General features: G+C 40.1%; 1 protein-coding gene across 1 annotated transcript; it reads right to left on the reverse strand.

Moving 5' to 3' along the window:
* Positions 1-6568: 6568 nt before the first annotated feature.
* On the reverse strand, positions 6569-10975 carry LOC133995282 (bile salt-activated lipase-like). The gene is made up of 11 exons (XM_062434621.1): positions 10910-10975; positions 10253-10400; positions 9895-10014; positions 9617-9814; positions 9352-9482; positions 8879-8986; positions 8651-8765; positions 7977-8163; positions 7675-7878; positions 6874-7083; positions 6569-6752 (listed from the first exon to the last, which is right to left on the reverse strand). The coding sequence occupies exons 1-11, from the start codon at positions 10973-10975 to the stop codon at positions 6569-6571; spliced, it is 1671 nt and encodes a 556-aa protein (XP_062290605.1).
* Between the last annotated feature and the right edge of the window lie 1603 nt (positions 10976-12578).

Here is a 12578-nt window from a genome sequence, read left to right on the forward strand (position 1 = left end):
AGGTGGTAGAACCCAGTAGCAGCATAGAACACCAGTGAGCAGTTTAAAATGATCTTTATTTTATAGTCCATAAGGTAACAGAACAGGTATCAAGAAGGATGTGTAGGTGGGCAGGCTGGGCTCAGGGTCACTGAAGACAGTGAGCAGGTAAGACATTGCCAGTAGCACTCAACGATATGAGGTTGACCAATACTATAATAATACTCGCCCCCCCCTCATAGTCAAGCAGGAGGCTGGTAGCCAAGTTGGAGCACTTCAGGAGGCTGGCAAAAAGGGCGGAACCTCTTTGAAGACCAGCAGCAGAGGCAGAATCCGAGATGGGAACCCCCTGGTGACCGGCGAAGGAGGTGAAGACAGGGACGGGACCCCTCTTGATGCCGGCGACGGAGACGGAACCTCTCTGGAGGCCGTCGGCGAAAGGCATAGGCAGATACAGGACTTCTCCGAAGGCTGTCAGCAGAGGCAGGACCCCTCCGGATAAAGGCGACCGAGGCAGAGAAGGGAGCCCACCGGAGGCGGGCGTCCAAGACCACCCGTCCACACACTGGGCCCAAGAGGAATACGGAGTTGGACCACCGGGAGCTCAGGCGCCGGGGTTGGCTTAGCGCCAGGCGAGGCAGAGTCTGAGGCAGAGTTCAAGTCAGGCTGCTCGTCAGCAGAGTCCAAGGCAGGCTGCTCGTCAGCAGAGTCCGAGACACAGGCCGGAGTCCGGGGTAGCTGCTCGTCAACAGAGGCCGAGGCAGAGTCCGAGGCAGGCTGCTCGTCGCCAGTGGCCGAGGCAGAGTCCGAGGCAGGCTGCTCGTCGGCAGAGTCCGAGGCAGAGTCCGAGGCAGGCTGCTCGTCGGCAGAGTCCGAGGCAGAGCCCGAGGCAGGCTGCTCGTCGGCAGAGTCCGAGGCCGGGGCAGAGATCGGAGCCGGGGGTTGCTGCTCGTCAGCAGGGGCAGAGGCCAAAGCCGGGGGTTGCTGCTCGTCAGCAGGGGCAGAAGCCGGAGCCGGGGGTTGCTGCTCGTCAGCAGGGGCAGAGGCCGGAGCCGGGGGTAGATACACGCCAGCAGGAACAGGAGCCGGGGGTAGATGCACACCAGCAGGAACAGGAGCAGGGGGTAGCTGCACGCCAGCAGGAACAGAAACAGGAGGTATATGGGATGTGGGCTGGTGCACTGATTGCAGCTATCAACTGCATAGCCATTCCAGTTAATGCCTTTGCTTGGGCATCAAAAGACTGTCTTGCCTGAGCACGAATGGCATTTAGGGTGGTGTGTCTCTGGATGCCCTCTAATCTGTCCAGGAAGCTCACTGGTGTTGTGCGCTGGGTCCATGGCTGGCCAGATCGTACTGTAACGAGGTGGTAGAACCCAGTAGCAGCACAGAACACCAGTGAGCAGTTTAAAATTATCTTTATTTTATAGTCCACAAGGTAACAGAACAGGTATCAAGCAGGATGTGTAGGTGGGCAGGCTGGGCTCAGGGTCACTGAAGACACAGAGTTGTCAGCAGGTAAGACTATGCCAGTAGCACTCACGGACATGAGCTTGACTAAGCTGGAGTTTCTGGGCTCTCCTGACAGGATCGAAGCCGGAGGACGCCACACAGCCACAGGCAAACAGGAACAGGCAATATTCGAGGTCAGGGACAGGGGTAGGATTAGCAAACAGCATAAAGTGCTACTGTTCAGGAACAACAAGGGATTTAATATTTTCTCTAATATTTTCTTTTATTAGCAAAGGATGAAACTTAACTCTACAAGGGGGCAGTCTTAACATTTAACTATTTACAAAAAATACATCAGAAATAACTATTTACAGATTATTATTAGAAAATTATGAACAAACTATTAACAAAGTGTGTATTATTAAATACAACACTACTACAATTCCAAATTATTTACAATAATAAAAATAACAAATTAATAAAATAAAAAATGAAAAAAATAATGTAATAGGCTGAGCAGGAGTCCCTGGCAGTGCTGCTGTGCTGGATGGGATGCCACAATAAATACCCTGGTGTCTTCTGTGGTCAGTGGGACATCATCTGGGCTGGTATTCAGGGTGTTTGGGGGTCTGGTCTCCACTGTCCACTAGGGTTGGTCCGATGGACGATGCCGCCCCCCCCTCCCCCCCGTGCAAAGCGAATAATATAAAATTATCTTAACCAAGGTCTTAAACAAACTAAACGAATTATACTAAAACAATAAAATTCAAAATCATTTATTATATTAGTAATATTCCTATTATAAAAGTGACATCTATTTGCAATTAAAAAAAGGTGCAATATTTCCCTTTACAAATATACATTAAGAAATGCAGCATGTTGAAATCCCCACCTTCTAGAGAGAACTAGACTACTGTGGAGGTATACATGGATTACAGAGATAAAGAATCATCTATGTAAAAAATTTGATGAAATCAATAAAAAATATTTATTAAATGATAAGGATTAACAATAACAATACATATAAAGTATATATATATATATATATATATATATATATATATATATATATATATAAAGAATATAAGAATAAAGGGCAGTCATAGGGATGGGACTTCAGGAGAGAGAGAGATATAGAGTGGGTTAGTATTGCTATAAGTTTCATGATGGTTAGTATTAATAAGTGTATCAATGGTACTATATAGTGTTATACTATAGAGAGAAAAGGTAAGACACAATATGAGACACAATATGCACACTGAAGGCATGATGCCACCATAGGTTTGCAGAGAACTATATACAATATGCACACTGAAGGCATGATGCAACCAAGCTGTAAAATTAATGAGTAGCTAGTAGCCTAGCCGTGATACACAACTAAGCTGCACGATTAAGTCGTTTTTCGAAGAGAAAAGCTGCAATTTCAACATGTTTAAGCATCCAGAATTATAACCACGTTAATAACGTTTGTAAGAAACCAAACCGTTTGTAAATCCGTCAAGATTTCAGCGAGATAAGAGTATTAGCGTTTGTGCAGATCACTGATTTACCTCAGGTACCACAGATTCCACCAGAAAGCTTGCCCGTAGCAAGATGGCCGCCAGTGCGGACGTTCGACTCAGCGCGAATGAGACATCTAGTGTTCTATATATATCTATGGGCTAGACCGTCCCATTTCACAACGGTTGATGCATCCTTCTGAGGTTCCTCAGTAGCACGCGGTCTTCGGAGACTGCGAGGCCGCATCCTTACAAAGATGCAGCCCCTGAATTGAGACACAGCTTGTGTCAGGTTGGGCAGACCTACAAAGTCCTTTGGAAATTTGGGCCTCCTAGAGAAAAGTCAAGAGAGCTATTTGGTGGCGTTGCAGATACTCAACAAATTTTCCTTTGGACTGTTTTCAGGCGCCAAGAAATTTATCCTGTATGTCATGTAAACAATAATAATGACTTACATAGCCTTTCTTGGAATATGGATCATTGAGGGAAGTGAACAACATCACTATACCAAGAGCATACTCTCCTCTGATTGCTTTAGTGGGGAGGTGTCTGACAGGGGATAATAAATTAACTAATTGTATGAAATGGCCATGCAGTTATTTGGCAAAAATAAAAAGAATATGAAACACACATACCCATGACTATCAATCATGTGAGCCTTCAATATGTTCTTGCAGCATCTGTTAGGGTGTCTGTTCTTTGGTACTACTGTAGTACTACTCACAACCTGTTTAGCAGATGTTGCATTTGTATCCTCAATTCTTCATCTCTTGCTAGGGACCCCATCCAAGATTATAGTTGATGCACTTGAAGTAAGAAAAAAAAAAATTCCAATAGAGAAAACATTTATTAATAAAAATGGTACATCTTGAATTAAAATATTCGGAATAAAATTTGATAACAGATAGATTAGATTATTTTATATATATTTTAGGGACTCACTCAAAATAATATTTTACTTCAAAATAACTTAATTGATGAAGTTGATTTTGAAATTTTGGCTTTGTGGATATGACATTTCCCTAACAAAATAATATTTTAGTCACATATTTCTTATGTGACTAAAATAGTATAACTGTCACACATGGCAATACAGAAAAATAAGCCCAGCAGTGTTTGTGAAGCTGGAAATGAAGCGAAGCTGCTGTTGACTGACAGAAATAGGTGGACTGATTCTCAGATTAGCCAACAACACAGATAAAATAAAACCATTCCTGCTCGGAAGCCAATAGTATCGGATCTGAGCAGCGCCATCTTGAAAATTTCAGGTGCATACCGGGAAAAATAAAAACACGGATTCTACTTAAATGGGCATCAGGAGGGGCATGAGGCGCCCTCCTGAACCTGTGTACCAATCAACCTGTCAAACACGACGTAGCCACGCCCTAATGCATACCCTGCTTTATCGTCAAATATAAAATCAGGGAGGCCAAAATTTCACAAATGAACATCATAGTCATACATCATAGTGCATTGAAGAAGGCTAGCGAGTGAGACCATAAACACATTTTGAAAACGTTTACTGAGGTTAGAAATCAAGTGAGAAGTTGGTGAATTCTCCATTGACTTGTATTGAGACGGAAGTCCTTTTGACACCAAAACAATCGCCCCCTGGTGGCCTTTTGATAGAATGCAGTTTTAAGTTACTTCCGCGTTGGCATGATTTCAGAGGACCGGAACTCCCCGCCTGGATAAAACTCTCAAATAACACTACGCCTCTAAATTGCTACTGTTGAAAAAGCTAGCTGAATTCGATCTCATGCATGTAAACATGTAAATTGATTGACACATTTTATGTAGGCTGTGCTATAGGAATAAAATAATAATATGATGGGGACACGTCTAATTTGACCTCTGTCATTGACGTATTTGATTATTTATGTGTATAACTGTTGTTCTGTTTTTTTTTTATTCAAAGCTGCATTTTTAGCATACCTCTCACGTAGACCTTTGTGAAAAAATATGCACAACCAACCTCATGCACAAAAAGGTGCAGACCTCTGCCTGTGGTGTTCATAGATGAATTGTTTTCTAGACAGAAAAAATTATTTGTGTTTGTAGCGGTAATGAATAAACCTGAATGTAGGTGTTTCATTCCTACTTTTGGGATATTGATGTATAAGTAATTATTTTGCCATGGCAGTCAATTTATACAACTAAAGTGTGGCGATTGGCTGTTCTAGTCACAGTCAAATCACAAACTTTCTGTTTGTTTTTTTGTTTCCTTTTTTGTAGCAAAATGGTGTTGCGTCTGGTATCTCCCCATTTACAGCGCTACATTTTTATTTATGGACTCCACCAGAATAGCTTTGAATGATTCACAATTCAAAAAAACCCAAATTGTGACCCTTTATGCAGTAACTCATGATAGTGTAGTGTAAAATTTGGTGATAATTACTAACAATGAGCAATGTTGTATCTGCTAAAAGGGTACTTGATTGTTGACTATTATTTGCTGAAGATGTTCAAATTTGAAGGCATTATGTTAAACGAAGAAGGTGTATGTGATTCTGCATTTAGTGAGTGAATAAGTACCTTATAATTGAATAAGTATGAGAAACCACAATATATGTGATTATATATACCATACTTTTATATTATTATTAGTAGCATTAGTATTATAGAAAAGAATGCAGTAATAAGAGTAATTGTGTAACATTGTACTCAAAGGAATCTGTGATGAACATTGCCCACACAGTTAATACCAGCGGAGGAAGATAGGGGGCAGCACTTAGTAAATGGAAAAGTACAGGAACTGGAGGCGAAGAATGATGTAATCCGAAATCTCCTATAGCAAAACACCTGCTAGCATAGAAACGGAAGGAAGAGCCATAAAAGGTGTTTTAGGGCGTCTTTAGGATAGGCACCAAGAACGTGAGTTCAAGTTGAGGTGAAAGAGGGTGCGAAGAACGTGAGTACGGGTTGGGGGGCAGAAAGAAGCGGATTGGTTGAAACTCACTCCACCGAGGGAGGGGGTCGAAACTTTTCTGCAAGGGTCAGCAATATAGATCAGGATAAAAGAGGCCCCGAGTTTTAGCCCTTTGTGTCATTTGTGCATAGATTCTGTCTGTGTATGCTGGCTCCGGGTTTTTGCTGTCGACATTAAAAACTCTAAAACTGCATTTCAGCTGTACGGCTCCTGGTGACTTTTTGATTGAGTATTTTTTGGAACTCCTGACTTTATCCGAAGACGAAGTACTCAGAATGATTTAGATACGACAATAGCCATTGTCTCTTTACAGTCCATTGTAGCTTCTGTCTCAATAACAACATGAGCTGCATTACATAAACTTAGACTAGACTAACTGTATGCTAGCTAATGAAGACAGTGTGGCAACAGACTAATAAAATACATTGTTGTCATTTTTTATTGTCTGTATTGATTTTGTTTTACATTGCACCTCCACCACACCTTGTATGGTACAAAAATACCACAAATACCACAGAACAACAACCCAACACATATGCAAAATATATTTGTTTACTATTATATATTGTAACTTTCAAGAGTCAAAATAAAGTTATGTATGATTAAATAAAATACAGGAAATATTGTAAGTATTCATCAATTTATTTTTCATGAACCAATACTGATGTAATAGCTCTACTGGTCCACACTGCAGGTGCACAGGTGATCTTTAATCTGAGATCACTGTGGGAAGGTTGGGCAGGGCGTTGGTCCAAAAGTGCACATAGCGCACCCTCATCTTCTGTCTAATATAGCTCTTGTTCATCTTGGAATTGATCTCCAGGTACTGGTGTCCAGTGGTGGTGAATCTGGGCCAGGTAACGGGCACACGCAGCTCACCTTTGTTGGGATCTCTGTAAATATAACCAGAGAAAAGAACAAGTAAATTGTATGAGTTCTTTATTTTTGTTTTAAATTCTAGTTTAATTCATTCATCTTGTGATGTTTCCATGTCTCATGTCTACAGAATTATACCCAGTTCTGGCAAAGTTGGTCCAGTAGGCGATCATGTATCCAGAGACATCACGGTGGCGAGGCCAGTATGCCAGTGGTGTAGTGAAAGGCTTTCCGAACATATACTGCAGGTCATCGGCGTGGTCAGCTCCCATCCAACTGGGGTAAGGCAAGGCAATACCACCCATACGGTTGGGCTCAGAGAATAGGTAGGAATAGGTGCGACCAGTTCTTTGATGGGGCGAGAAGAGAGCAGGGGTGTAACAATGACTAAAAGCGGGAAGTAACCTTACAAAAAGACCAAAATGGCACTCAAAAAACGGACAAAAATTATACTTTTCTTTTAATGTAAAGCACTTACACAAAAAGTAACAACTATGTTATATAGCACAGTAGAGACCATTGGCAATGAAATCATTAAATATATATTGTTAAATAGCATATTTGTTGGAGCTCTTGAGTGCCACAAGAACAATTCACTTTTTTTTAGTAAGCAGTAGTTGAATTGGTATGTTTAAAAAAAACAGTTTGTAAAGTAATTAAATGCATTACATGATGGAATTTAAATTATGCAATAAAACATGAAAAATGGAATACAATTATTATTCAATTTTACCACATTATTCTGTAATTCCATTAAATAATTGAAGCTGATGGAGTGTAAAATGATTTTTTAAAAGATTTTTTCTTAATCTTTTACTTTTCTATTTAACAGCATCATGATTTCTTTACTTTCTTTTATTCCTCACATTGTAAAGCAATATGAGGAACAAATGCACCAATAAATAAACTGACAGTGACATAGAAAGATCCTGTTCTCACGTGGCATTGGCAGCATGAAGGTAAAGGGCAGTCTGTGTAGGAACCAAGAAGATGTAGTCTGTTCCAATCTCCACAACTGTTTTCTTAATGATCTCCCTGCTGGGATTTGTGCCCCATGTTGACGTATATGTGGAGAAGGCCTCATCCGAACCAGCCTTGCCCTTCTCTTTAGTGTATGTGGCCAGGAGCCTCTTCACATCATCACTAAGATAAGGAGGATAAGGTTTGAAAAGAAATTAGATCAGTTACAGAATTGTCAATGTTTTACATTATGGAATTATGGCATAATGGCTTGAACTCACATAGACGTATCCACCAGTTGGGAATTGATTGAAGGAATGTCAAGAGCACTAAAGAAGTGTCCGTCCATGTCATTGACTCCAGCAAGGTAGTCAATTTCGGCCGCATTGTGGAACAAGTTGTAGGGTTCATCAGGCAGGAAGTCCCCATCAATTACCGCTGACAGGATCAGGTTGTCTACAATGGGGGCTGATGGAGGCAGATACATTCAACACATCAATACTGTATGTTTATACAGGATTCTTATTTGCCATTTGCTATATCTGCTGTTGACCTTTTGATGGTGTAAACTGGAGACACTTAGATTTACCCTGCCAGTGTTAAGCTTTACTGGGCATAATACAAAGAATGATCACACAATCCCCCCAGTTCAGCCATCACTACAGAGACACTCTGACCAATCCTTGCAAGTGCAGCAACAAGAAACCTGACTTTGACCACAAGACCAAGAAATATTTTTTTCATTCACGATATAGCACTACATTTCAAATATTAAAGGCACCATTCCGTCTCAGGATTTATGCCATTAAAAAGCTACCACAGAATGTGAAGCATTTGAAATATGCAACTTTGACATCTCCCAGTGGATGTCAGGAAAAAGGGAAAAGATCATAGTTACCAATCAGGAATCAGTAAGAAGCACAGATACAGTGTCAAAAAATGACGTTGTCCTTACCATTAGGTGAACTGCCCAATTTGAGGGTACCAGCCATTGTAAGGAGCACAGGATCTGTCATTTTCAAACAGGCAGCCATACGGTCATCAGTGGGGCAGTTGACCTTCAGAGCAACCTGGAAAGAAGTTTCCGTTCATCTTTAATTGTTTCCCGGCCTGAGGTTTACTATTCCTGAGAGTCAAACCTACCATACAATAAGTGAAACATGTCAGAGAAGTTATTATGTACCTCTTCAGCAATCTTGCGAGGGTTCTTGATGACAGCCCAGGGGCAAAAGGCATTTCCACTCTGGGAGATGGCTCTCTTAAATAGACCTTTGTTGTGGGGAGTGAGAGTCTGTGTAGTATAAAAAAAATTAACCTGTAGTTAGTTTATTCTACAATTCGCCTTGCTTCAGTAAAAAAAAAAATGTCCATTTTCTGATTTTATATTTCTCATCAGTAAAATGCATATTTGTTGTTGTGTAGTTGTTGTGGGGAGTGAGAGTCTAGGTAGACAGAGAGGGGAAAATATATATATATATATATATATATATATATATATTTGAGTGTGTCTCTTAAAGTCAGACTCATATTTACAGATCATAGTGAATTTGATTTCATTTGTAAGTCATTTGTTTTAATGCTTCATTCAACCTAACAGGTGTTTTTGCTGTGATGCAGTGCATGCAATGAGCTAGAAGTCAAGAAAAAGCTTCTCACCTGGAAGCTGACACTAGCTCCACCTGCAGACTCTCCAAAGATGGTAGTGTTGTCTGGGTCTCCTCCAAAAGAGCGGATGTTCCTGTGCACCCAGGCAATGGCAGCTTGCTGGTCCCACAGACCATAGTTTCCTGATGAAAAACACACAGAGCCCTTATGTAGGACATAACATTCATTAAATGTACACTAGTTTTAATTACTATTTTTAGGGATAAAACATACTGGCTCTGTAAAATTGTGTCGCTGAAAATTAATTGGCACCTACCTGGTAAGCTGGCATCTCCAGTGCTCAGGAAACCCAGAGTTCCTAGACGGTATCCCAGTGTCACCACGATAACATTTCCTCTGTCTGCAACCTCCTGCCCACTGTACAGGTAGTTGTCCAAGAAGTTAGCGCCCATCGAGCCTCCAAGCAAGTAGCCTCCTCCATAGATCCAGACCATGACTGGCAGATTAGTGGATACTACAGAAGAAAGAAAATTAGAGCCACTTGTATGGATCTAAAATGGATAATACGCTATGTCAGCTTCATTGAGTCTTTACCTGAGCGGCCATGAGGAACCCAGATGTTAAGGTAAAGACAGTCCTCACTGCCTCTGGTGTCAGTCATGATTAGGTTCAACTGAAGGCATCTCTTCCTGTACTCAGTGGCCTTCAGAACACCTGATGAGAAATGCACATTGCTAGAGGTGGTGCATTAACTTTAGTCTGAGAAGAAGGACTTCTGAAAAATGTCAAGATACATTAAGTAGATTTTTTTGAAACATGAATCAGTTTCTGCCTTGATGTCATGCCTATGAGAAGCGAAGATAAAACCTTTTTTATCAATAAAATGAAAAGATCATTAGTTTTATTTATTTAAATTCCAGTAGTTAGTAGTAGTTCATTAATGTATACCCACCATCCCAGCCAGGGTGACGCTTAGGTTTCTCAAACCTTCCAGGAATATCAGCAAAGGGAATTCCTCTGAAGACATCCATATGACGGCGGAACCCAAGACGAATGTTCTCCCCCTCCACCATGCCTCCCTCTGTGTACACCACCCCAAGCTACGGAAATTGAGCAAATTAATACAAAAGATGCAACAACTTGATGCATTTTTCCACCAAACATTTTGCTTGAAAGTAATTCTTGATGCATAGGATCACACCTACAACATTTGGCTCATAGATTTTCATTTGGATTTCTCAGATTTAATTCGGCATGTCTTGGAAAAAATCATGGAATATAACAATTCCTGCAGCACTTAACTACTAATAACACTTTAAACACATACATAGGTTACAAACATGTTGTGATATAGACATATAGACCTTTGTTCCAATATAATATATCTAACAAGGTGATTGATGGCTAAAAGTAGCAAATTATCATTCTTTCTTGATCAAGAATAAAAGCTGAATTATAGCATCTGTGGGTGCAAAATAATAGCATTTTAAATACTTTTGACTATCTTTCCATTCATATTTGATATGTATGGAGCTGCACAGATTACCTCTCCACCCAGATAACCTGGGTTACCCATTCTATGGACACACTATAGATAACAAGTTCTTACAGAGGCCGCAGAGACCGTCTCCAGAAACACAGTGACAGCGACCAAAATCCCCAGTTTCGCCATCATGATCAAACTGAGACAACGAGGTTGAGAGTTGCCCAGGTCTTTATAAAGGGGGCCCTTCCCCCTTCCCCCTACCTGACCAGTGTACTCTGTGGGTCTGCTTTTCTCACTGTTGCATAACACACAATATTTAACCACCTCGTGTCAGGCTTTGGCTAAAATCCAAATAATATATGCAGTTGTCAAGATCAATGACAATTTTTTCACTTTTCAGTATAGAAGTCAATCTAATTCTGACCTTTATTAGAGTTTTTTTTTTATTTTAACACTTTTTGAATGTTTATATAGCTCCACGCTCTCCAGAGTTAAATTAACACTTATAATTAAAATAGTTAAATAACTTTAAATAACTTAAAATAGTTAAACATTTAATACTAAGTTCCCTCTTTCACTCCTAAAACTGAGTTAAATTAACACTAAGGGATTAGACAAGTAACAAGTAACACTGCTAGGAGTTACATTTTTTAATATTTGGGTAGTGTAAATTTAACTCCCAAAAGTGTTAAGCTATCAACACTGAAACAGTGTTAAAATTAATATAACAAATAATTCCAATAAACAAAATCTTTTTTGAAAATAACATTTATTTTTCCTGCCTTCCAGTCATTCATACAACTGAATTAAAACATCACGAATGAAAATAAAATGTATAAAGTTTCATCTGAAACATTGTATGAGCTTTGAATATCAAATGTAAAAGTGAAATAAAATTTAAACTGACATTTTTATGACACACCTTTCCTCACTTCATAATACTCTGAACACATGATGATGGTCATCAAAATTCTCTGTAAAATACCTTGTTTGTCAGAAAAAAAGTGATCATATACGTATATTTTATATATATATAAAAGTATGTCACTTATTTGACAAAAGACTCACACATTACAATTCTTAAATGTGAAATCAACTGCCGACAGCTGGGATACTCCTGACACATGAAACAGGTCAGCATTGTTTCAGCCACCGCTACCGGCTAGTTAAGTCTGGCTCTCAAGTCTAACTCTGGTTGACTCCCTCATTTTCCCCACATCAATGGTTTACACTGTTGTCTGCAGAAATGTGTAAAAATTCACAAGTGCAACATCATAAGACACATTAAATACAAAATTTGCTTTGTAAAGATCATCAAATGCCCAAAGGGAGCACTTTGCCTGGCATGGGATGAGATGCTTTTCCATGGTGATGTAGAAGCTGTCAATCTTGCTCTTCTGACAACAGCGAGGTGGTGCGGCTACTGACCCTGCTGGTTGCTCCTTCAAACTGCAGCATGACTAGGGTTGAGATAAGGAAACTTACAAGAACAAAGTGCAGCCACAGAGAAAACTACATTATACTGTAGAAATGACTATTGAAACATATTGTCAGTGGCTAGTACAAGATGGGAGTGCCTATGAAGACTTCATTTCAATTTGTTCTACTTTTGAACAACCTTCATTTACACATGTGGCTCAGAAGGTGATGTGACAAATTATTATAATCACTGTAATAAAATAATGACCTTTTGAAAGACTTCAAGTCTCTCAACTGCATCACATGCACTGACTTTTGGAGACTTCAAAGTCCAATGTCCTCCTAAAGAAAAGTCAATAGAGCTATTTGGTGG

Source organism: Scomber scombrus, chromosome 15, assembly GCF_963691925.1.
Source record: "Scomber scombrus chromosome 15, fScoSco1.1, whole genome shotgun sequence".
Taxonomy (NCBI): Eukaryota; Metazoa; Chordata; class Actinopteri; order Scombriformes; family Scombridae; genus Scomber; species Scomber scombrus.